Genomic DNA, 25,412 nt, shown 5'->3' with positions numbered 1-25,412 from the left:
TGCCGTTACCGCGCCAGCGTTCGGTTACGTTGACGATCGCCACCAACCGCCCGGTGGCACCTTCCCAACAACAACAACAACGGATGAACGATCTACGCGTTACTGCCAGATGACGGTGCTTATGTGTGTGTGTTGCTTCGTTGTCGGTTGTTATTATAGGTGGTGGATCGGGCCGCTGAGCGTGAAGTAATCCGCACACAAAACATTTCGTCCGAGAGGGAGCATATTTCAGTTTGAACAGAACATTCGCTTGCGTCGGAAGCAACCTGTGTGTAGTTACGGTTAGTTTGCAGACGGTTTTTGATGTTGTTTTGATTGTTTGGTTGATGGGATGGTTGATATATTATTTTATTAATTTCGAGAGTGCACTGTAACAATAATGATGTGATTTTAAATGATTGAATTGTGATAAAATTCTAAAATTACTCGTCGACATTAATGTGAAAATTGTTTGTGATATTATTATCTCTGTATTTATCATACCAAGTATTTGCGTTACATCAACAAACTACTTTCAGTGCTCAAAAAAGTATTACATAAAATTTCGTTCACAAAACGAAATTGAAGTTCCTTTTTCACTGCACACCATTCCACTGACACACATATTTCCGCTCTGGTGCACCTCTTCCGGGCTAACATTACCACGCGGCGCATCGCGGCCACTGTAACGCGCCGTTGCTGCGATAGTTATCATCTCTGAGCGTTCACTTTCTTTTATCCGGTTTACCGGAGAATACGGCGGGGCAGGAGCATACACTCCAGCCGTCCCGATTCGTTAGCGATTAAATAATTTCACCAAACGATGTAACATTGCGTGCCAAACAGGCAACAGCCAACCCGCGCCCAGTACCCAGTTGGTATCGCGAACCCGTTATATTACTCAACACTCGGTTCGGTTCGGACACAATTTGTCTGTTTTGGATTTTCTGGCCGCTTCCTTTCTCCGTTTTCCGTTAATGTAAAAAATGAAAATAAAAACGGGCACACAACCCGGGGTACGGGCAAGCGTGGTGGAGCTTTGTCTATGTTTTGGTCCGTTCTGCAAACTCGAAAGGTTGAAAGCGAAAACGCACATACGAGAAAGAAATGTATGCACTGGGGTTTGTGGTGTTGCAGTGCGAACGAAATCGAAGCCGAAGAAACGTGTTCATAGAAAGTGAAAATAAACGCGAACCAAGTGGGATGGTGCAATGCTTAAGGAGAGCCATTTGTGGGCTATGTGTGTACGTCGTAAATGGTGATGCTACTGGTGATGTTTTAGTTTAATATTTATGAGTATATAAATGTTGTAATAAAATTCATTTCATCAAAATTTAAATTACTTATCGTGCTACGAAAAAAGAATAATAGAGACCTCCGTATAACACTTTATCCTTTTTACTGTAATTAAACTACAAAGGAGGAGCTTGATAAGGTACTCTGTGTCGTTTGCACTTTGCATTTATTAGTGTACATACTACACCAACCACCATCCGCAACGAAAGTGAGTGAATATTTATAGTACTAAAGCATCTATACTTTTATTCCTTTAGTAGTATGCACGTACAAAAGTGTGAAATAGCTGTTAGGCGGTAAACGGGTGTGAGATAAGGCGAGAGATAAATTGAGCAGATAGAGAGCGTCCAGAGAAAGCGCTTCTCTAAGCACCAAACGCGCAGTGTGTTTGTGATTATGTAAACGTGATTCGACCACTGCAACCGCGATCTCAGGAGGCTGATTTGTGAGTGCCAAAGCCGTGTGTAGTGTGCCGTTCGTGGTTGTACCCGTGTGTGTCTTCTCAAAAGGTGTCCGTTTGACGGTGGATGTGTTGTAGTTTCGCGTAGTGCATTTGCGCGCGCCGTTTCAGTGGCAGTATTATCATCTTCATCAGAGGAGTTCTGCTCTTTTCCATCCCAACACAAAACATACTCGACGGCACGGCTCTTTGCAATACGACAGGAGAAGAGTCTGCTAGTGCACGTGAGTGAACTGATTTTGTGACAGAATTCCTTCCAAGTGCGCCATATTATTTGCTCGACGACCTAGCCAAGCAGCATCAAACGGTCAATTATAGCAGAAGAGTACGCTCCCGGGAACGGATCTGCCGAACGGGACGAGCCACCGATGGTTGAATAATTCCACCGCGAAGACAACGACGTTCCACCACGATCACAGCAGACGGCACAACAGTCACGGTGTCAAGTTCCCCCGCAAAAGACGCAGCTTTTCTGCCGGCTGTAAAGCACACCGTGGAAACATCTCCTAACTGTAGCGTGTGGTAAGTAAATGTTCGCTTTTTTCGCCACTAACGCGCCATTGCTGGGACGCTAGAGAGTCTGTAAGCCATTGTGTAGTTGCTTGTTCGTGCTGAAGTGTTGCTGTTTTATTGGCTAGCGCACGTGCAGGGCGCCAGGGAATCACTGAAAGATGATGCACGCGATTATTTGTCGAGGTGATCGGTATTTTTTTTGTTTTGTTTTGGTCTTCTCCCGCAGAGAAGGATTGATATTAATTATGCGATCGAGGGCTCTGTTTATCTAACGAGCAATAAATGAACTTCAAAGGCATCGAAACGTCGCAACAAAAGCGTTCGACGATGGCGGCGCCGACGTCTGCGTGGGCTGTTGACGTAACCTCAACAGCGGTTTATGAGTGTTTTTCTTAATAGCTCGTCCAAAGTTGTCCTACATGCTTGTGGCGCGGTACGTTTGTTCGAGTTGCCCGATGTGCCGTGAACCGAAGAGTAAAAGCACAAACAGTACCAGCTTCCCTTTGGATGCCAGAATTATGTTACGAAAGTTTATGTATTGAGTGTGAAGTAATAGATTCCTAGCGTTCCTGTTAAACGCTCACAAAGGCACTCAGCGAAATAGTGCCCACATAGGCGCTTCCTCGTTTTTAGTAGTAGCAGCCCTTGGATTTAACAAAGCTTGCAAGCGTTCTTTTCTTACGTTTGCTACTCCATCACCATTTCCACACTCGCTTACATACACGCACACACATATATACACGTGCGCTCACTTCACGGCGCCAGAGAGCTGCCGGAGGAAGTGGAGGGAGATGAGATGTGTAAAGCAGATTCGTTCACGCCACATTTACATCAGCTAAAGGTTGCGCCGTACTTCGAGCTTCCTGCCTGACCGGTAGCGCACGCTGCGCTCGCAATGCCAGCCGCCGGGCGAAGGTGGCGGCACTGAATCGCACGTACAGAGGCGTTAAGAAACTTTCCTGTGGTGAAACACGCTCGGATGCGGGTATTTCGATGCACGGAAATGGTGTATTCATCATCGCGCTGCAGTTACAGAGTGTAGTTGGCATGAAGTAGAAAATTATGAAACCAGATAATTAAAATAGGGCGCATGTTAAGTTTTTAAAATTCGTGATGAACTTTGCACTCAGTTTTCCTGATAATTGATGCAGAGAACACGTATCGTGACGTTTTGTTAAAGAATGTTCAAAATAATACATATGACCATGGTGGTAGATGTATTTATGAAATAATAACAAGAAGAACTACAACTTTTTTGTAATGTTCTGCCGATTCTGGAAAAAAACTATCCTATATTATTAAAACACAATTTTAGCAGTAAATCGATGTAAATCTATAGATATCGATGGAACGAAGAGTGAATTTATAAACTGAATAAAATTGTGTCTCCAGCACTTTTACATCAAACTTTTGGCTTAATTTTTGTCTATAAAATATTAATAAAAATTGATTTAACATGTACCATTGATAAACATGTAGATCAAAGCTATACAGTACAATTACATGTGCTTACGCACATGCAAAAATTATTTCAGATTTATTAAAACAAAATTAGATAAAAGGTCATTAATAATGTAAAATCCTTGAACTCAATCCTTTAGAACTTATTGCCACAAAATACAAACTGCCATGACCGTTATTCAATGCATTTCGATACGTAGTAGCTCACCGAGTCCATCATGGACCAGTGGCACACTTTAGGTCCTTTCCGCATCCAATTGTAAAGTTGTAAAGCCAGTAGCACCAGCCAACCTAACTTCGCCCATAAGCCGTGTTACCCTAAGTTCATGATTAATTTTTCTGACCCTGGCCAGCTGCAAGAGACGCTTTTGTTCGTACGTACGCTCGTTCGTTCTCTTCCCGTAGTGCAGTATTATTCAGCCCAGGGCTAAGCCGTTGGACAAACGGTCGAAGCGAAGATTGTTCGCGCTGGAGTGTTTCATTAAAATTTCAAATGAGACGTCTAGTGGTGGCTTAATAAGCACCACACCAGTGGCCAGTAACCAGGAGTTGCTGGAAAATGGTAATCAACCAACTACTACCACCAGTAGCGTGACGGTTGGTGTTGCGTCTCCATCTCCTGAGCTGTGATTGTCGGGGGGATTTAATTGAATTATGCCCATTCTCCCAAGCCCCTACTCAACCACATGTGAGGAAGACACGGTGAAGAAAAATTCTTCATCATTTCCACTGACGACGGTCTTACGAAGACGAGAGAGTCAGTACAACTTTGTCAGTTATAAGGCGATTTGTTTTGCTTACAGCTGAATTTTAACTCAACAATCGGCATGGTTGGACGCTTTTGCGTGTCTGTGTGTGTGTGTTGGTTTGTTTGTTTGTGTCTTACACGCACTAGCCCAATGCTAAGCTGCTGTTCAGCGACGTGTTTAACAATAGATGACAAGAACATCACCTATTCAGCGTATTGCCGGTTGTCGTTGGTTCGTAACCACAAATCATCGCAGCTCACCATCAAAGCCACAGTTTCGGACGGTGGCAAATGGTGGGAATCTTCTGCTTAAAAGACCACGGCACACATTCAATGGCTTCGACTGCGCATTAGCACCATTTTTTGCGCACAAAAGCTCGACCGAAATCGGTTTACGGGGAGGATTTTCTAGCCGCGTTCTTGCCGCGCTAGTCTGCATAGACGTTTCATCTTTTTGGATTTATGATCAGCCATTTAAAAGCTAAAGGCTCAGCGTTCTTTGTGTAGTCAGTTTTAACCAGTTTTTGTTTTTGTATTGTGCGGAAATATGTTGTCTTTTTTCTTTTAATTTTATGTAATTACACAAAATATTCTTAAAAAAAAAACGTGTCCCATATCAGACATTTAGTTATGTATCACCATTTCAAATTATGAAAATCAAATGTTAGATTCATCTGGTGATGGCGACTACAATAAAGCTAAATCGTAGCCTATGGTAGGGTTCTCAGTAGTATCTTCTTGACCAAGGCTTCCACCGCCATCACCACCAACCATCCAGTGACCTTAGGTATTGGAATGCTCATTGAAAAATACGCAACCATTCGCTAACTTATATTCGCTAAGCTGCACTACGCCGCTCATCCTAATGTTCTAAGGGATAAACGCAGCGCAATTTACAACCTTTTGATGCACATTCAAACAAATAAAAGATGGCAAAATCACTGTTCAAACACTAAACCGAAAAGGGAACACAGCGGTGACTACTCATCATGTTCTCGGCACACTTTAGAGCAGCTCCGTACGGGCAGCTCATCAATAAAACATGAACCGTATATGCATCCACGAGTGAACCGTGCAATGGGGTTTCACCATAAGTGCCGGTGGTGGAGGGCTAGGAGGAGGGCTTCATTCGATGTTGTTTTTTTTTCGATTATAGTGCTGGCCAGTGTCATGAATACATATTTATGCAGATTCATGTCTTTAAACACCAATCAAATCGGAGTTCCTCCGCAAGCATCAAAACCTTCCCAAGCACAACACCTTTAGGCGTTCGTTGGCGTACCGTGACCAGGCGTAGAGTCGAGATTAATGCTCCTATAAATTGACATAAAGCTAATCTCGCATTAACCATGATATCGTACATCGATACATTCATGCTTTTCAATATGTGTATGTGTATATATGTGGGTTTTTGTCCAATTAAGGATGATGATTTTGAACATTAATTGAGTTTCACTATTAACGCTATCTAAATGATATGATCCACACACATCCAACATAAACATGATATTTAATTTAAATCGCGTTTCATTTTGGACACTTTAAATAAGCGTTCCCGAATAGGAAAATATTCCAATAATCATTAAAATCAGTTCAATAAACTACAAAGGTGAGAATACTGTTACCAACCAAACCGAAGTAACTGTTTTCCTACCCGGTACGCATGGTACATTCAACTGCACGCGGCCATGAAGGTTAACTTGCCAAATTTACTGAACCACCGCGAATCGAAATCTGTCCGAAATGAAATTTGCGTGCCGAATGGCATACAAATTCTCCATTCAGTTGGCGCCAACTGTACCAGCGTCATCAACCGGTAGTAACGGCGGGGAGGCATGTAATTGAATCGGGTACATGCATGCGTAAAGGGGTAATCAAAATGCTGCATGAATGAAAACAACCAAGAGCAATACACTTTGCAAGGTTTTATGTGGTATGGCTTCCTCGTTGAGATAGAACATGAAATTGGAATCTAATTGGATCATTTATTGTACCGATTACGCGCCGTTACATGTGACACCTCATTACGCGTTGGTTTGTGCGCAGTTATCTTGCTACACCTTTATTCACAGATATCTTAAATTTTCCACCGATTGTCTTTATATGGTGCCTGACCATATTTGGTGGCAATTTTCAATAAGAAAGTTGTAAAATGCTACTCTGTGGCAAACTTATTTACTTTACTGCTTTGGATTGGTGTTGAGCAGCGCCCTCTGTTGACAGTATTTGATTGTTATTACATTATCAATTTTTCGTGTTGGAATTTTACGGTAACAACATCATTGTGGACGTTGTGTTTTAATCTGAACTGTACTGTATCTTTTTTTCGATTAATTATCATACACTTGAAAATGTCATGCTAACAGTATTAAATACATTTACCAACCTTTCAACCTTCCTCCTCTTAATGGCCTACAATCGGTAGCTTTGCAGCAATAAAATCTGATACCTCATTATGGAGCACTATTTTGTCACCGAATGTAACTTTATTTATCACCATCAGTAGCAGCAGCAGCAAAACGGTTGTCGCTCCAAGAAGCGTTACCGTAAAATCGGTCACCCTAGATGCCATACCAGCGGCTGAACTCGTCTCAATCGAGACGCAGGACGGTAAAATGAAGGAGAGCATATTTTTAGTATGGTAAAAAAGCGGCCCTAATACTTGACGGTGAACGTTTCAGGACACGAATCATTTTCGTCAGAAGTGAGAAAAAAGCTGGCACAACGGGCACATAAATTAAATCGCTGTCACGATCGGTACGAAAAATAAGGATGATTGGTCACGATCGATGGATTGCGACAGTGCGAGACTTTACGACTCGGTTCGATGCGTCTTGAAGATCGTCTCGAAACGGCCAATGGTGACGACGCGGTGTGAAACGTTTCGACTCGACGCGACTAGGAGCAGTTCTTCTAACCGCGATCCCGGCATTCCTACGCAGGGAAAGTTTGGTGTGAAGTAACCGATAAAAAGCGAGTGTGCATCGCTCGATTTTTTTCTCTCCCTCTCTCTAAATGTTAGTGCAACTGGGCTCCAAATCGAACGCATTGTGTAACTGCAAGTTTCACTCCTATCGCTTGAAACGCAAATGCTTGCCACAAACGGGGCGCCATCGTTTGTCGTAGCTGCGAGATACAGCTTACATCATACATTTTGGGACCAAAACTTGCCCACCAGCTTGGTTCGTTTGAACGGGGAAGGCAACCAAACCAGACTACGGGGAAGGTAGCCCCGCAGGGCTAGAAAAATGAATCGATAATTAATTACTTTTGTTTATTTTGCCTCCGATCGGTCGCAGAGCGAACAAATGGAGCCCTAATTTGAAGCGATCAGTCCACGGGGAGGCTGCCGAACCGCTCGAAAACACGATATATCATCGCAAAACGATAATCGACCGGTTAAAACCTATGGAGGAGGGTAAGTCAAATTGTTGGTCCTTCTCAGCGGGACGTGCCGATGGGCTATTAACGTTGAAGAAATCAGACCCAAAGAAGACGAAGAAGCAGTAGATGAAGCTTAGCTTTTCGTGTCGTCTAGGTGCTCCGGAGGCTCAAGAATAAACGATGAATAAATAACCCACGGTGGGATGATTGTGCACAAGATCGCTTTGTACAAACCGTTTTTTGTGGCAATTTTTCACCATTGAGCGTGGTTGGGTTGTGTGCCTCAAGACGTGTATCTCAATCGATCTAACCGCAAATGAAATTATCAACTGTCAATGTCTCGCTCCAGAAAGACAGCCAAATTCGTTTTGATTGTGCTTTGAAACTTCTTCTACAGCAAGATACAGGCGTTGTGTGAGCAGGCAAACATCAACAGCTGTAGTTAGTTGTACTTAATCTTTGTTGTTTGAAAATCGTTTAAATCGTTTGAAAAAAATTGGTGATTTAATCCTCAACATTTGGTAAAGCGCTTCAATCCAACTCACACTGCTCTTCGCCATTCAAATTGAAAGCATAAATCCACCAAACTCGAACACTTCCAACACCGTTTAACTTTTGCCGGAATTGATCCATAACTCATAACCTGACCGTGCCACCGTTTCCGTTGTCGTGCCTTTTACTAGCAAATTGAAAGAAGCAGTGAAGGGGGTGCCCCCGCACTGCAAAAACCGTAAATTAAGCTCTATCCCGCTTTGAACTTCCTTCGGCAGGTACTGGGTGTATCATTGCAACGCTGCGAGCAGATATTTTCGCCATATTCCATTTAATCTTTTGCAATTCAATCAAACCCGGCCGATTGTCGTGCATGGGTAGTGTTTAAGCTTGAAGCCACGGTTATTTCAGCCAGCGCCACCGAAAGGAACCAGCACCGCCATGAAATGGATATGTGAGCCGACGACTGGGGATTGATCGGGCCACAACGTTCACCAATTTGCTAGCCAAATAATTTATACACTTCCCATTGAGAAATACAAGCCCGAACACTCCGAACAAGCTACTAGTGTGGACCATTGTGAAACCATTCCGTCACGGGGAAATCTCGGTCGTAAAGATTGCCGTTACGAATTGCGATCTGACATTTCCCGTCCATGGTCGTATGTTGCCTGTGTTCTGATTCCCGCCGAAGGACAGATGCTGTGTAGGGGGAGGTACACTGGTGGACATAAAAATAGGAAAAAAATTTTTGGATGTGGAATAAAGGATGTGCAAGTTCTACCGTGGCCTGCGTTGAGTCCTGACCTCAACCCGATTGAAAATCTGTGGTCAACTCGCAAGCATCAGCTAAAGAACCAGCCTGCACGTTCAGCCGATGATCTATGGACACGCTGCAAGGTTATGTGGAAACGCATACCCAGAAGCGAATGCCGTAAGCTCATCGGCGATATGGCCAAACGCTGTCAGGAAGTGATAGCGATTTACGGTCACCACATTGACCGTTAGAATGTGTTTTCGCTCTGTGGAACACCGCAACACCTCCTCCCAACAACCACTTAAACAGTCCTTTTCAGGGCTACCAAATATTTCTGACAAGAACTATGTCTTTCGGTCACAGAAAAAAGTTCCTATTTTTATGTCCACCAGTGTATATTTTCCTCCTTGGGAGGAAAAATGCTACTAGCACCAAGCATCTTGCACGTGTTAGCGCAGATATGTACTTTGGCAGGCGAATAATTATGGGATGTAATACCGTGAGGCGTGATGGCTATAGCTAACGCGCTCTCTCTGTCTGCGCACACAACCGGAATTAATAATTTCAATCACTGCTCGAATTCCATTGCCCCATTCGAACTCCGTTCGAATCATAAATCATAATCGAACCCCAAGAAAATAACCAACGTCCAGTGAACTGTCGGCGCTCGACAACCGCAACACTAGCTGCGCCCCTCGAACAGTGTTTGAAGGTTACGGCGAGTGTGTACGTCCGCTTGTCCGCTTGCCATTGAGAGGGACGTTTAACTTTTTGTTGTTAGGGTTTCCGATCGGTAAAGCTGACCAGCCGAGCCTGGTACGATGGTACTGCGTATGCGGAAATATGACCAGCACGTTCTCCCGCTACGTGCCCGTTACATACCAAACAAGAACTACACGATCGCGAACGTTGAAGTGTTGTTGTCGCTGCGAGGCGTATCGTAAAATGAAGTTCTCGATGGTCCTCCAAGGTACACGCGTTAAACTGGTGCTGTTTATTCATGTGCCGCATACACACCAAAACAGTTACGTTGTTGTAATCAAAATTCTGACATAGGAATGATATTTGAAAAATCGTTGTGTCTCAATGCCGTGGCTTATACAAATAGCCTCTTCAAAGCAAGGCAGGTTCATATTCCCATTCAAACCAGGTTCTTCATATGTAGTAGTAATTTTCTTGCCCTGTATAACTAAACCCGCTAAATTGTACAACCCTACATCTATCTACCCTTTTAGAATTACATTTTACTTTGTACAAGTTGCTAAGTACGTTACAAAGAGCAAACATGCACTCTTCACGTCCTACTACTCACGTGTAGGCGATAACTGTGGATGCTCGCTCTTAAATAGCGCCCATATATCATCTATCTTACACTCTGCAACTTCTCCAGATCTACGGTGTGGTAGGAAGTAATTAGCAAGAGCAAGTAAACGAGCGCGCACATAACATGTATTTAATCAAACGACCTAATGTATGATGTACATCGCCACTCCGCTTAGGGTCAGTGTACATCGTAGTGGGTCCGAAGTAAACTTGAGGCATTGCGTACACCTGCGAAGGAAAATGTCAATTATAACCCTTCGTTTAGTGCTTCTAAAAGGTAGAAGTGTTGCCAGTGTTACCCTCCCGAGCAGTAGGGATTAGGTGCAGTGGCAATGGTAACCGTCCTACGCTTACTAATACACTTATCTCTCGTTCAAAGGCAGGGCCGGACAGGGGTCCGCAAGAGCCACCGGTAGTACTGGTTGTGCACTTAGCGTTTTAAGTCACCTGCCCTTCGCAGGGCTTTTCCGTTCATCAGCTAGGGATAATTATGAACCTGTACTGAGTGGGTCGCACGCTGGTTGCTCCAGCTACGTTCAGCAGTATCATCGTGTCGAATCGATTTGTGATTTAATATTACGTGACTGTCCTTCGTTGATTGCTGTCGTTAAGCTACTACTGCTACCGTAATGCAGCAAGCATAGATACTTGCAGTCAGAATGCATGTTTCTGTGTGTATGTGTGTATGTACGTTTGTGCAAGTGTGTTTATGTTTACTTCGCATTGATAATATGGATGACGATCGTGGCCCAGTCGAAGGCTAGCTGCTAGAGTTCAAGGTTTTGCACTTTAATGAATAATATCACAGTTTGTTTTAACGCTCAGACAGTGATAATTTGTTGATTGAAGTTGGTTTTTGTGAAATAATTGATTTCAGTCTGATCATGCAACAGAATTAAAACTATATGCTAATTAACTGTTATAATTTTATGATTACATTGTATCATAATTATACCCTTTTTAACACGTGACAATCTGCATGTTCATCACCAAACCAAAATGATTTGAAACAAAAACACAATTCACACGTCTAGATTCCTTTTGTAATTGGTTGGATATTTTGCATGAAACGCGAAATTCCCAACCCTATTCAAGCTGTCGTGCGTTATTTCCTGCTATCACCTCAACACGCTTCCACCGGTATGTGGTTATCCTCGGCGAATGTCAACGGCGCCGGTAGTCACATTTTTCTTGGCCATTCTCCCCCACCCAACCTGCGCAAGAGCCCCACTACGGATGCAATTTGTGTCCTTTCCGTCCGTAAAAGGAACCGATCGTCAAGCGAATGGTAAAACCGGACACCATTCGTACGCTGAATAGTGCGAGCCCCGTCACAGTCGCTGCAATGCTGTGACACATGGTAGGCTGTGTTTTTTTTGTACGCAAACGACTCAACAAAACAACCCGAATCCGTCTCGAGACAACGCACGTGTAAATATTCATAAATCCGCTTGACCGAACGCAGTGGTGACGCATACGCCACATCAGGGCCATCAGCATAGCGGACTTCAGATATTCAGTGGCTGCATCTGCGAAAGCAGAAACGTATCGATCGTTCGCAAGGGTCAATGGCAGTAGGGTTAATTTTATATGCCTTTACAGGTTACTGGCCACTTAATAGTGCACACTCAACTACTTCGAACTGACGAATCCTTATCCTTGAGTATGTATTTTACGAAATCGATGAACTTTGTAATATAGGAAGACAAAAACAAAGTATAAAAACTGATCTAGCATCCTCCATCAAATTCAAAATGTTGTGGGACGTCTGTTGAACGTTGTAAGCATAGCAAATTACCGGGCCAAACAAGCATCAAGAATAGTCGATCTTTCCAGCTCTTCGACCTTAGTTTTGCCGATAAGTTGTGGATGACCTTGATAATGTTTTTTTATGGTACCATCACGATATTTAAATTTGACGTATCAGTGAATAGGCAACATGTCAAGAAGCTGCGAATCATCTTGATGCGCTTATAGGCGATGGATCAGGTAGCTTAGTGTAGGGCCATTGACTCAGCATAATCTGTAGACAGCGGACCTGATAATTACTTGCTTATTTTGTTATGCTTTGCATGTCTTTCAAATAAAAAATCGAATGAAGTATCATGGAACCATCGATTTTGCGTTGGTTATATTTATTAGCATAGATGAATAAAAATCATTAGTTATATAAAATTGTTATATGTATCATGCAAAAATTAATTTAAATTGAATTTTAAATAAATTAAAAATGTTAAAAGCGCTGTTATTCCGTAAGCTTATTAGTACTCAATTTTCCAATGAGAATGGAACCACGACATTGTAGAGACTCACATATCTACCCACAAACTGCACCGAACTTAATATTACTCGAACCAAATGCACAATAAATCCTCGAGATTACTCACCAACGGAAATGACACGGTTCATTTACTTCCAAGTGTGTAATCATACAACCGAACGATCGACTCTTACCTCAAAATAGCTTCACACCTTCTACAGTTTTGTTAACTCTACGCATTTATAAGCATTTCCTGTGCGGTGGGAATGAATTAAGCTTCCTTTCTGCAATGCAAGCGCCGGTAGCAATCACTGCTAGAAGATTGCTACTTACAACCTGACCTGTCTAATGCCAGTCTCTTAGGCTCACTTTTGTTAACCCGTACTCCATCTACTGCACCCCACTAAGCCATATCAAAACTTTTCAAATTGTTGCACATCAGCAGATGGTCTCATCAGAAATCTCATTTTCTTCGCGGCGTCTAACGCTTCAACGCCAAAGATCAAGTCATTGATTCAGTAAATGTCTTCCCAAGCTGCTGCACATGTAGCTTCGGACGGCGAGGGATCGGACGCTTTGCCGCAACTGTTGAAACGTAACCTTTAGCCGAAAGTTCAATACGATGCTATGAATTGGGTTGGAAAAGTTATGTCCATCTATATCGTTGTTATATTTTGTAAGGGCCACTGTACAAGCCATGTGAGGGAAGGTGATTAATAGCATCGTAACAAATGATATTCATTGTTTTATGAGATTATAAAGCGCTGACCTCCTTTTAGCTGTTGCGTTGTCTTTTTTGCTCAACGTAACGATGGTTTGTTTAAGCAAATGTGTGGATAATGTTTAAAGATGTGATTTTTAAATATACAACTTTAATGGAAATTTACTAGAAAAAATAATTTATATACTTGATCGTAACAGCAACGGCATAAATATTCCCGGTAACCGTTCATAATTGAATCAACCATAGTCAAATAACTATCAATCAGTGCAGCGCATGGCAGCAATGATGCAAAAGCCATTTTGGCAAACGAAGATCAATGAGGAGTTTTTCCTTGAGATTGAAACAAAAATGCAATGCTATTGCAGATGGATTGCATTAATTTCAAACGTTCACTATAGGAGAAAAATTATATGATTGAGATGATTTGGTAGCGTTTCAAACTTGTTGACCAATCGTAAACGATATAACAAGCCAACGTTATTGCTGCCTGTTATACAATTCATTATGTAGTTAAGTGTTTAGCAATGAGCTAAACGAAATTTTCACTTGATATTTTTGTGACGATAACCATTAAACGTGTTAAAAATATGTGTTCATAGTTAAAACTTAAATGAAATATCTCAAGCATTAACACAATTTATGATTAACTAAAAGCGTAGACTAAAAGCCCTGAATATTTCTAATAATTTAATAATCATTACTAGGGTACATGTACCAGTATTGGGCAGGTTAGTGCAGCAGTTTCACAAAAACTGCTGGTACACTTACAATTTTTATTATTTTACATGAAAGTAATATTATTTTGAACGATAAACTATCGTATTATGTTGTGCTATTTGTTATTTGCCGATTGAAATGTATTTTTTAGAGAAATTCGTGAAAATGCGAACACCGTTTTTGTTCCCATTTTGGGCAGTTTGGTCCTATTTTCGGCAGGCTTTGCTCCTATTTTCGGCAACGCGAATACGGGTCGGTAAATGTTTTAATTAATGTCAAAAGGTAGACAAAAATGTTTGAAACAGTTTTAATCTCTCACTTTTCTAAGATTGGTATTGAAAAGTACTTAAATTATTAATTTTATGTTGCCCATTTTGGGTATTTTGCGGGCAATTTTTACAGTCATTTTGATTTACGTTACAAACAAAGTAGGCATTGAAGAAATAAGACTACCTGACGGCTATAGAGTACTGGCTCACGAATTATTATTTTCCTCTCAAGTTATTGGATTATTTACAGTGAAATTGGTGATATTTGATACAAAAAATGTGATTTTATGTGTCGACATACGCTTTGTAGTGTTCTAATCAAGTTTTAAATGATTATTTAGCAAAATCAAAAGTGTGTTATTGTTCCAAGTTTCGGCAGGAGCTCATAGCATTGATCTGTCAAAAATCAACATACAGTCAGTCTAAAAAGTATTCGTCTAGCTGAATATTTCACAGAAAAATGCGAATTATGGCCGCAATACGTATGGGGCGATAAAAGTAATGATGAGGTTTGATAAAGGGACCATCAATACACACGTTTTGCAAAAAATAAGCATAGTGCAATAGCAACCAAAATACATAAAAAAAAGTCATTTGATGGGAACGCAAAAAGTATTCGTCCATCTAGCTTTTTAATTATTTACACTGGACAAACACTACGTAGACGTGAATTAAATTTATTATTATCAATCTGCTGGTGACTTCCTTCTAAATTAATGCATTTCTGTTGTTTCAATTGCACTTCAAGCGGTCAGAGAGGCTCTAAAGGTGGGGGACTTAAATGATTGGAGCATGATGGCGAAAATCGTATCTTTAACTTATGCATAACCTATCCTACCCATTTTTGAAGGTTACAAAATGTGTGATAGGCATTGTTCCTTAATTTGATCAGAGTTTGGCCATTTTTCTGACACTAATTGTGTGACTAACTGCCATATAAGCAGCCATACTTGACGGTTTATCAAACGAAAGAAGCGGTTTAATGGCCAAAAATCCAATTTTACCAAGGAATACTTTACGAATCCTTTTGGGACTGACTGTATACCGTGTACCTATTTTCGGCAGTATTTAAAGTGAATAATTAACGTGTTTTTCGTAATTTTTAAATTCTAAACGGGCTAGAATAAATTCTACAAGCATATAATCTTTCCTAAAAACTACACTTTCATTATTTTAGTGCTCTGGTTCTCCTAATAATGAAACCTGCTGAACTATTGGCTGACAGCAAATCTGCCGAAACATGTTGAACTCTGCACATTTTGTTTGATATTTTGTAAAAATATGCAAGGAAATCATGTGAAACTTCGTATATGAATAACAAATGATTGTATCTCTATTTAAAAAATATGTGTGGAGACTATTGTCAACGCGTTTTTGCGTAATTACACGTTTTTAGGTATCCTGCCGAAAACAGGTACACTGCTGAATACTGGTACAGTTACCCTAGTATTCTGTTATTTTTTCAGCTTACTTCATTTCTTATACCTCTTAGTAGATCATAAATTACTATCATTCTACAACGAAACAGTATTTAGAACAGCGAGACACAATCCCTCTCAAGTTGGCAAACAATACGAGCAAAATATGTACAACCTGCCTAAAGCTAGCCTAAAATGATATTGCAATAGCGGTTGTCCGTAAGATATAAGCTCGAGAATCCAGTTACTATCACACCATAATAAACACATGCACACAACAACAGCAACAACATCCTAACTTCTTGGCGGAAATCAGTGGCCCTGTTTGGTTACGGAATAGTTTTGCAAGCTATACACACACACAATTACCAATTACCCCACCGGCAACATATGCGTCACCGACATTGTGCACGGGCACACATGTGGCTGGTGCAAGTAAACGTTGCAATTGTAACGGATTCAATTGTGCACAATTTGGCCATAGCTGTATAGTGAGGTGCATTTTCGAATGCAAGCTCACTTCGTTTTGAATGCTGCAGTTCTATGTTCTCATGGTGGTACATTAAAGGAGGGAGGAAGGAGATGTATAGTAGTACATAACTTAGCAGTGCTTTTAGTAAATGTTTAAAAAAGAATATCATTTAAAAAATTCAAATATTTCACTTTGTGACGTACCTTCTTGTACTCTACGCACATCTTTCAACAGAATAATGCATGATCGCTGATCGTTTAATATATGTTTCACTCGCATACAAACCAGCACTCCCCGCATTATTAACAGTTACGTGGGTGGTTGTTGTAGATTGTGGGCATGAGTAATGATATTTTGAAATTCCGCATAAAAAACACAGCCCGTTTTACCTCCGCAAGTGCTGAGAGACGTTAGATGAGATAAGTGAGCATCTGATAAATGAGATACATGTCATCACTATATGTCATGCTTCTTCTTGGTTTCTATTGCTTCTTTGCGTTGGTTCGATGATGTTGTTTCTATTTTGAAGTAGTTTTTTTTTTGCTCGTCGTTAATGAGAAAATTCTTATATTAATACTTTTTTTAAATTATTTCTTACTTTCCATTACGTACAATTACTGTGTGCACTAGTAATCCGTTTTAACTCGAGAAAGTACGTTCACGTCCACGATACGTCAACTCGTCCCCGAACAAGGAAACTCAACCAAAAGTCCAATTATTTAAAACGACTAATTATATTTGCCTCCTGTTTAACTGTCCTCACCTGCTGCCAACATGGGCTGAACACTTTTATCTACACCGTTTTCTACAGGTGCAAATCGCTAAGGGTTCCCCAAGCTGTGTTAGTGTTCTTCCGGGGTATTGTTTCTTCGCAATGGGTGTCATAATGTATGGTACCACCGCTAAACCCTAAACCCGTTATCTAATACACCGACTTGTGGTGCAATTTTGCCTTTGCCTCTCAAATGCCTTCATCCGTGTTTCGTTTTTGCATATTTTTCAGTAACATTCTCTCTTTTTCCCTCTTCTCGTTCCGCAGGTCTCCACAGACGTTATTCAAAATAGGAACCCTTTAAACAATGAAGGGCTGGTTTGACGCGTTCCGCGATGACGGAGCGCCAACGCTTTACTCGTTCTCTAATCGTACCCCCGTCACGGGCGATGTCTCCATCGTGGCGGTTTGTGTGATGTTCGCCACCGTGTATTTGGCGTTTCTGGTCATTTTCCCGGGTGTAAGGAAGCAGGTATGTAGGTGGAGATGCTGTAACGCACATATCAAATCGATGTGTTGAAATGTTTGCTAAACACTGTAAAATTAAAGCTAGTAGTTAAAAAGCTTAATTTTTCATGGAAAATTCTTAAAATGGGAGGAACATTTTATAAGAAATATTATGGGCGAAAATTATCCGTTGCATCATCATGCCAGATCTACTAAATTGCCAATATTTTCTTCTTATCTATTCTACTAATAACTCTTTATGAATACTTGGGGTCAAATATTGGGTGCTCTCGAGCGTCTTCAAAAAAACATTAACCCAACCAAGGATTGATTGCACCAGATGAAGGCACAGAAGTGACTGTATTTTTCTAAATGATCCTTTCATTTCTTACTAATTTTCAAACATATTTCTTTGGTCAATATGCATTTAAATGGTTTTCCGAACCAATTTAAAATATTAACAAAATGTTTTATTGCTTGCAAGATGTTTTAACAGCTCCAAATGTTGTATTTGCATCACAAATTCGAGTGTAAACATTGTTACAGGGTTTTCCAAGTCACTTTCTAATGTGCACATAATTATTCACCGCATCGAAGATGTTTTTCAACCGCTGTGAAATGGGTTATTTGCTTCAAAATGAAATTTCAGTTTTGACACATGGTTTTCAACACATTAAAAAGAACTGTCAAGCTCAATCCAGCATGAGTCTTGTTGAAAATCATGCTGAAGAAATTATTACGATGGAAATGAAACATCAGATTGATGTGGATTGTTATTCACCGCGTGCAAGATGTTAATCCACATCAATCTGATATTTAATTTCAATAATCTTCTTCTTTGGCACAACACCGCTGCCGGTCAAAGCCTGCCTGTACCCACTAGTGAAGTGAGCTTGGCTTTCAGTGACTTATTCTTACCATAGCAGGATAGTCAGTCCTACGTAAGGGGGTACGATCTACTAGGGACTCGAACCCATGATGGGCATGTTGTTACGTCGTAAGAGTTAACGACTGTATAACCACCGGCTCCTTTTCTGTTTCAATAATAATAGTTTGGAAGTTCTTTGTTATGTGTTGAAAATCATGTGTTAAAACTGAAATTTCATTTTGAAGTAAATAAACCAATTAACTGCAGTTGAAAAACTTGCTGTCTTCGATGCGGTGAATAATTGTGTGCACATTAGAAAGTGACTTGCAAAACCCTGTAATGATGTACTTATTCGAAATTGACTTGGAAACCCCTGTAAATTGCTCAGTACATTACAATACGTTCTTTATTTTTGGCTTGCGAGATGAAAGACGTTTTAATTTTTACCAGAAGGGTTTCTATTATTCAATTTCTATTGCTCGTTCCATACACAACTGTCAAATCTTTTAAACTTGTATTCAGATACTATACAACTGTTATACAACCAGAAACTCAATATTGTTAATTCGTCATACGCAACATTCATTGCATTGAGGTTCAAATTTGAAAAGGTGAAATAAAATGAAATAACATCAAATTTTTTTATCACTCATACTTGAAATATTCTTGTGGGCAGCCGATTCCTGATCTCTTCAAACAACTGCACACGCTACATTACACCGTACGCTTAACCATTTCAAGCAGAGTGTTTTATCGTGGATCAATATTTGGCGTCGTAAAAAGCCCCATGCCAAAGGTAAACAATTCGATCGTCAACTACAAGCTATTGCACGATCGCCTCAACCTTGCCAGGTTTTTGCACGCTACTTTTCCGCCCGTAGCGTACCGTCGCGCAAGTGCAAACTAACGCAATGCTCGATATTATTGTACCAACGTTTGTTAGACTGCACTAGCCAAACAGCCCACACCGCTTCACGGTGGTCCGCAAAGGGTGCCCGTTTTTGGAAGATATTTTAATGGGTTTAATGAGATGCGGCATAAATTCATGTCGAGAAATTATTATTACCGTGCGCCGTGTTGGCGATGTTGCACGTTGCGCTCACGACTGTTCCTGCCAGTTCATTTAGGATTACAAGGGGTAACCGATCGATCTCGTCCCGGTTGCAGCAAACCAACCATCCAGCCAGTGCATGCGGTAAGCGCGTGAATTTCGGCACGTTATGATCAAACCTCCCACAGTTTGGTCCCACAAACTACCGCGATTGGTCACGCACTGACCGGCAGAGCCGATCACGTCGCTCAATTCGTCTCCACCGGTCAGTGATTTGCACCCGGCGCGATTCGGTGTTTGATTGATGGCCAATAAATTGATGTTTGCAAACATTTGTTAACATAGAAAGCTGAAACGCATTCCTCCGTGGGTTAGTGTTTTACAGATTTTCTTTCCCTTTTTTTTGGTCTACGATCTCTCTCTCTCTCTCTCTCTCTCTCTCTCTCGCTGTCTCTGTTTTCGCCCGGTTTGGGCGGAATTTTAAATGGGCGCAAACAGTAGCAGAGGCAGGTTAAATGCTGCTTACTAGGGTTGCGCTAAATTGATCGCTTTGGTTGATTTATTGCACGATTAGAAGCTGCAATCGAGAAACATACGGGTTAAGTGATTTATTTGTACCGACTGTGTATGGTTATATCGAGGCGTGTGTGGGCAAGAGATTTATAATTTGTACCTTACACAAATGCACCTAACGCATTCAATTAATAACATCGGTGCAAGCATACTCTTTTAATTGATATATCCTTGGGTGATTATGGCTTAAAGACAAATGTATTTAATTCGTGGTGTTATTATTTACGTTTTCTTCTTTTTTTTCTACAGAAATTTACAACTTTCACTACCGTTACCTTAAGTCTGTTTGTTGGACTAGTCATATTAGGTAAGCAAAAAATAGTGTAAATAGTGTATATGTAAACTAATGTTGTAGGAGCAGTTGTTTTAGGAAACAAAAACTTGATATTGATATTTAGTCTCTAAAGTCGCTCTTTTGCCATCTTCCATGCAATATCTTAAATATCTATTGATATTAGCGCCTTGTTAGATAATTATTTTGACATGGTTAAACAATTCTGTTTAAATTACAATTTTAGAACTATTTTTCACCTCAAAAATGCAGATGGTAGTGCTAAATTCAAGCTTATCAGCCATATCCTGTGTGCTGTACAGCCTTTATACCATTTCCTTCCTAGCTGCTAATACTCTCACGCAGGCAGACTCCGCTCATTAATTAATATTTCACTGAAACCGTTGTTGCGAACAGCACAATGAAACATCAGGTTAGGGTTGCAACTTTGTCTTGCTCTAGCCATGGTTAAGCATCAAGCATAAAACGATCGTCACTTCTTCCTTCATGGTGAGCTAGGCGGGCTTCCCTCGGTGCTCAACATTTGCCACAATGATCAAAGATACCATCGCTTACAATGCTTAAATCTCATTTCCACAGCAACTTTATTCTATGCCCGGATGTGCGCCTTTTCGCTGGTCCGTGTTACTTGCTCTTAAGCTGTGTCGGGATTTGAAGTATTTTTTGTCGACTTAAATGAGTCGCCAGTTTTTGTGCGTATTACTTTTTGTTCCCCCCAAAAACCAGCACTCTAAAAGTTGTTGCCGTTGTTAATGAGCTAAAATAAAATCACATCGAGCGGGTGGAAGAGGAAACGGTTGAATGGGATTCGCAAAAACAACCCACAACAAGAAGAAAAACAGTTCGCAAAAGCGACTCATCAGCAGCTTAAACAGCCAATAGCTTCTTCCACACGTAGCAGCAGTAGTAGGAGTTAGGTTTCGACCGGACCGGAACAATCAGCTTACAATCGCTACCGCAGAATGTGACCATTTCCGCACCAAGGTCACGCGGGCCCCGGGCACTAAAACACTAAACGAAACTAACCAAGATCTTAACTTCTCGGCTCTCCTTCCTTGTGCGTTTGTTTGTTTGTTTGTTGCCGTTTCGACTGCTGTGCATCTCGTGACCCCGACGACTTCCAACCTCCAACCGCGCAGTAAGTCGCCTTGGCTCCGGCTGGCATGTGGCCCAATCGACGATCGTTGCACCGTACCGTGCATTCTCGCGGGAGAAGCTGCCCGCCCGTATCGGTGCGCACATCGGGCTGATGCACATCAACATCACCCTGACGGCGCTACCGCTCGGCAACTGGACACCGCCGGACATTGATTTCAACGAGCGATTCAGCTGGAATCAGGCGAACGATATGGGCAACTCCTACCGCGATGCACTGCAGCGCGGACTACCCTACCCGATACTGACGGTGGCAGAGTACTTCAGCCTCGGCCAGGAAGGGTTCGCCTGGGGCGGCCAGTACCGGGCCGCCGGTTACTATGCCAGCATTCTGCTATGGTACTGTATTGTGCGCGATGCGCGAAACACTCAATTCGGTGTGACATTCAATTTGTACTGCTTCCACTTTCTAGGGCATCGTTTGCCGCGTGGCTCCTGATGAATCTGCTGCTGGTCGCGGTACCTCGCTACGGTGCCTACACGATGACCCTGACCGGTGCACTGCTGATAGGGGCCAGCATCGGCTACAGCTCCATGCTTCCGAAGCGTCCGCTGACGATCGTTATCGAAGGGGCACGAATCGATTTCCATCTCGGCTGGTGCTTCTATCTCGTACTCATCGCTGGTAAGTTCTACCCTTTTTCAACGCCTGCTTGACCGACCCTGGGTAGCTCCGTTTCATCAGACTCATGTATATGTGTGTGTGTGTGTTTCGTTTTCTTATTTTCCAGGAGTGTTATGCTTCGCGATCGGATTAGTCATTTCCATCATTGATCTTGTGTGGCCTCATCGCTTTTCCACCATATTGGAGGTAAGGCAAAACGATGTTTACTTTTAAAGAATGTTTCTCACACACTCAACTCTCTTTGCGTACATTTTAAGGTATACTATGACACGCCATATGATCGGCACGTGATTCTGGAGGAGTCTCATGACGTTAGATATCGTAAACGCAACAGCAAGGGCCTTGAAGAGCCTCCCGGTCTGGGATCTCGCATCCTGAGGTAACTAGCTGTTCGAGTAAATTTTGCTATTCAAAATGAATTGAACGGAAATTTCATTTCCCTTGCATGTAGACGTCTATCTTCAAAGACTCGTGATCAACACACGGATAAGATGGGCATTGAAAACCGTGGATTCCAGCACGATGTTCCCAAATCTCCGTGGCGTTATCCGTTCCGGCGGGCTCAGCAAACGCCTCCTCAAGGTATCCAGCGTACGATTTCGCAGGACTCCACATCCAGCATTGCATCCGCTGCTGCCATGTCTCAATCGCTCCACAAAGTGGCCCTCTCGCGAATGCTACCGTAAGAACACACACACATATTAACCGCATTTGAAACGATCTTTATCACTCATTTCACTCGTGTTTCGTTTCTAACCACTTTTTAGGAAACCTCCGCTAGAACGTACGCGAGAAATTTCCAACTGGTAGAGCCCAGAAGGTACGCCATCTAGTGTCTTGGATAGTGATCGCATAGAGCGAGACGATAGAGCAGAGTACCGTCTTTATGCGTGATGATCTTTTGTGATATTTATAAGAGTGTACACAAACCTCCCACATGGTCAATGATGACACTGGTGTATTTTATCGATGCACTTTTAACAAACAAACACCCCCTTCATTTGTAACTCTGTGCCCTACCAACGTCCTTTCATCTGTGGCGTGAATAATTAAGAAAATTGGCAAATGCTTAGTGAACGGGGATCGTATTCCGGATGGAGTTTGACACATAAGTTTTATTCTTAGTCGTGAAAGTTTTAATGTAGAAGAGGAGACGGTTGATACGGAGCCGCCTAAACCCGACTTGATGCATTCATTTGTAAGGACGCCTCGTGTTATCTAGATTTTGCTACTCGCGATGTGATTGAGACAGATAAAACGCAAAGGAGAAATAATCCGAAACCGAACCGAGGGCTGATCAATTTTAAGTTATTTATTGTTCCTCTACCAGTGTTAGCGATGTAGCAGTTTCAGTAATGCGTAGCACAAAGCGAAACGAAAGCGCTTATAGCGCGGATCTATGTTAATCATTGCATTGTAAGACCGTATGGTTTGTTAGTAACGTAAGGAAGATTGTAAACTATTTCTTGACGATAAATCTGCACCAAAAAAAAAATCAGCGCAAATGGACGAAATGGAATAAAAGTCAGATTTGAACTACAGGTTTCTGAAGTGTGTATGCGTTTTTTACATGGAGATTGGTGTCAGCTATTTTTTCGGTTGTCTTGTTTATTATGCTTTTCGGAAGGTAAAATGTACACCAAAAGGAAGTACTTTCGTAAATTGTTATAAGTCACAAACTATAAGCTTGAATCATTTGAAATTAAATTTCAATCATTTTAATTTAAGTCATAAGTTAAGTAAAGAAACAATTGAGAAATTATCTGAATAATAAAAGCCCTATCTTTGAAGGATTAATTTAAAAGCTAGTCTGGGGTATCCGGCCACTTGTTGTTGTAAAAATATCTTGGTTAAAAAATAAATCAAATAACTTAGTGAGAATAATGAAATATAGTCAGTCCTATGGTATAGCACCGTGGTATCAAACTCATTTAACCAGAGGACCGCAAGTACTCATTTTCAGAGATTTGCGGGCCGCAAAGTAGAGAATAAATATATACCCCAATATTTATATTAAATACTGCTTCAAATCTGCATTTTTAAACAATATGACTTTTTGCACTCCGTGCTATAAATCTGGAAACGTTTGTTATTTACAAATTTGCGATGTTATTTTTCTATTTGCACTTCTTTTCTGTTAGACAATGATTAACGTATTTCCAAAGCAACAAACAATTTGTATTAAACTTATTATCAAAATAGGATATTTTTCATAAGCCGTTCGTTTGCACATCGCATATTTTGCAAGGAAATACCTGTCAAACACACTTTTTCACTCATGTAGTGGCAGTCTAGCGGCCTTTGGCGAATCTTTTTCGAGAACACCAAGCTATAAGCGAGCTTACGACATATTTACTTACAATCTTTCTACAGATCGAGAGAAAAATCGCGTGTAATCGTTTTTACACTTTTTTTTGCTGCTTTTCAAGGCCCAAGTGTTCTGGTGATATTTTGTGCATTTTTTTTTTTCAACAAAAACCTGTATTTTAGGGAATATTTTGTTAAATAACGATAATTTTACCCGACGATTATTTGTAGTGTGTGAGCGCAAAAATAATGGCTAATGTTTTTTTTTTTACACTTGTTTCTGATAGAAGGGGAATGATTCGCGAACAACAGAAATAAGCTGTGTACGCGTATTTGCAATCTTTTTACAGGCCGAGAGAATTGTCGTGTTTTCGTGTTGTTTGAAAATTAGTTTTCGATTACATGCAAGTATCAAGAGGTCTTATGGTGGTATACTGTGCATTTCTTACTTGTGATGTTTTGATTAATTTGGTTCAATTACGATTGTTGGAAACTGTTATAAGGTTCCAACAAACTGTCAGCTAAGGCGATGTTTTGTGTTTGCGCAAGCAGTTAAAAAGGCAGAAAAACCGCGGAAACGATCAATTGCGATACAAACACCCAAGAGCGAAGATAACGGAGAATAGAGAAATAAACTAATTTTTTGGTGCACCCTCAGTGCTTACCTAACAAATTCACTTTGTTCTCTCTTTTTTGGTTAGAGCACCAGTTTCTAACAACGATATTTGTATCCGACAAAGATTCGTGGTGTGTGAACTCACAAAGATTGGCGAATGTGTTATGAGCAGTTCGGATCAATCCGGAGCCGGCTGAAGCCTCTACTCAGCAGTCGGAGGCGTTGAGATCGTCAAAATCGGTGGAACCGATCGGAGCTAGTTCCGACTGCAGACTTGCCGCTCCGTGCGGCAACCGACGAATCCAACGGTTCCGAATGGTTCTGGACGGCTCCGGCGACTTCGGACGGTTCTGAGTTTGCATTCGATTTAATGTTTCTTAAGGGCCTCGGTTGCTCTGTTAAATATTATGGGTACATAAATATGAGTTTCGAA

The 25,412-nt window shown here is 41.3% G+C and overlaps 1 protein-coding gene across 3 annotated transcripts; it reads left to right on the top strand.

The window, feature by feature from the left end:
• Nucleotides 1-23,597, top strand: LOC1279398 (dual oxidase maturation factor 1). Of its 3 annotated transcripts, none has more exons than XM_319114.4 (10): nucleotides 1-281; nucleotides 1,533-2,257; nucleotides 17,313-17,517; nucleotides 20,234-20,291; nucleotides 21,416-21,770; nucleotides 21,845-22,056; nucleotides 22,163-22,242; nucleotides 22,314-22,435; nucleotides 22,508-22,738; nucleotides 22,824-23,597. In XM_319114.4, exons 3-10 carry the CDS (start codon nucleotides 17,353-17,355, stop codon nucleotides 22,864-22,866), a joined length of 1,266 nt encoding a protein of 421 aa, XP_319114.4. In that variant the 5' UTR covers nucleotides 1-281; nucleotides 1,533-2,257; nucleotides 17,313-17,352; the 3' UTR covers nucleotides 22,867-23,597. The 3 variants fall into 3 exon arrangements, with proteins under 3 accessions (XP_319114.4, XP_061511883.1, XP_061511881.1); XM_061655899.1 differs by having other exon boundaries at nucleotides 186-281; nucleotides 1,536-2,257; XM_061655897.1 differs by having other exon boundaries at nucleotides 236-281; nucleotides 1,400-2,257.
• Nucleotides 23,598-25,412: the final 1,815 nt, after the last annotated feature.

Source organism: Anopheles gambiae, chromosome 3, assembly GCF_943734735.2.
Source record: "Anopheles gambiae chromosome 3, idAnoGambNW_F1_1, whole genome shotgun sequence".
Taxonomy (NCBI): domain Eukaryota; kingdom Metazoa; phylum Arthropoda; class Insecta; order Diptera; family Culicidae; genus Anopheles; species Anopheles gambiae.
The sequence above is the reverse complement of the archived record's forward strand: the minus strand, read 5'-3'. Positions and strand labels throughout refer to the sequence as shown.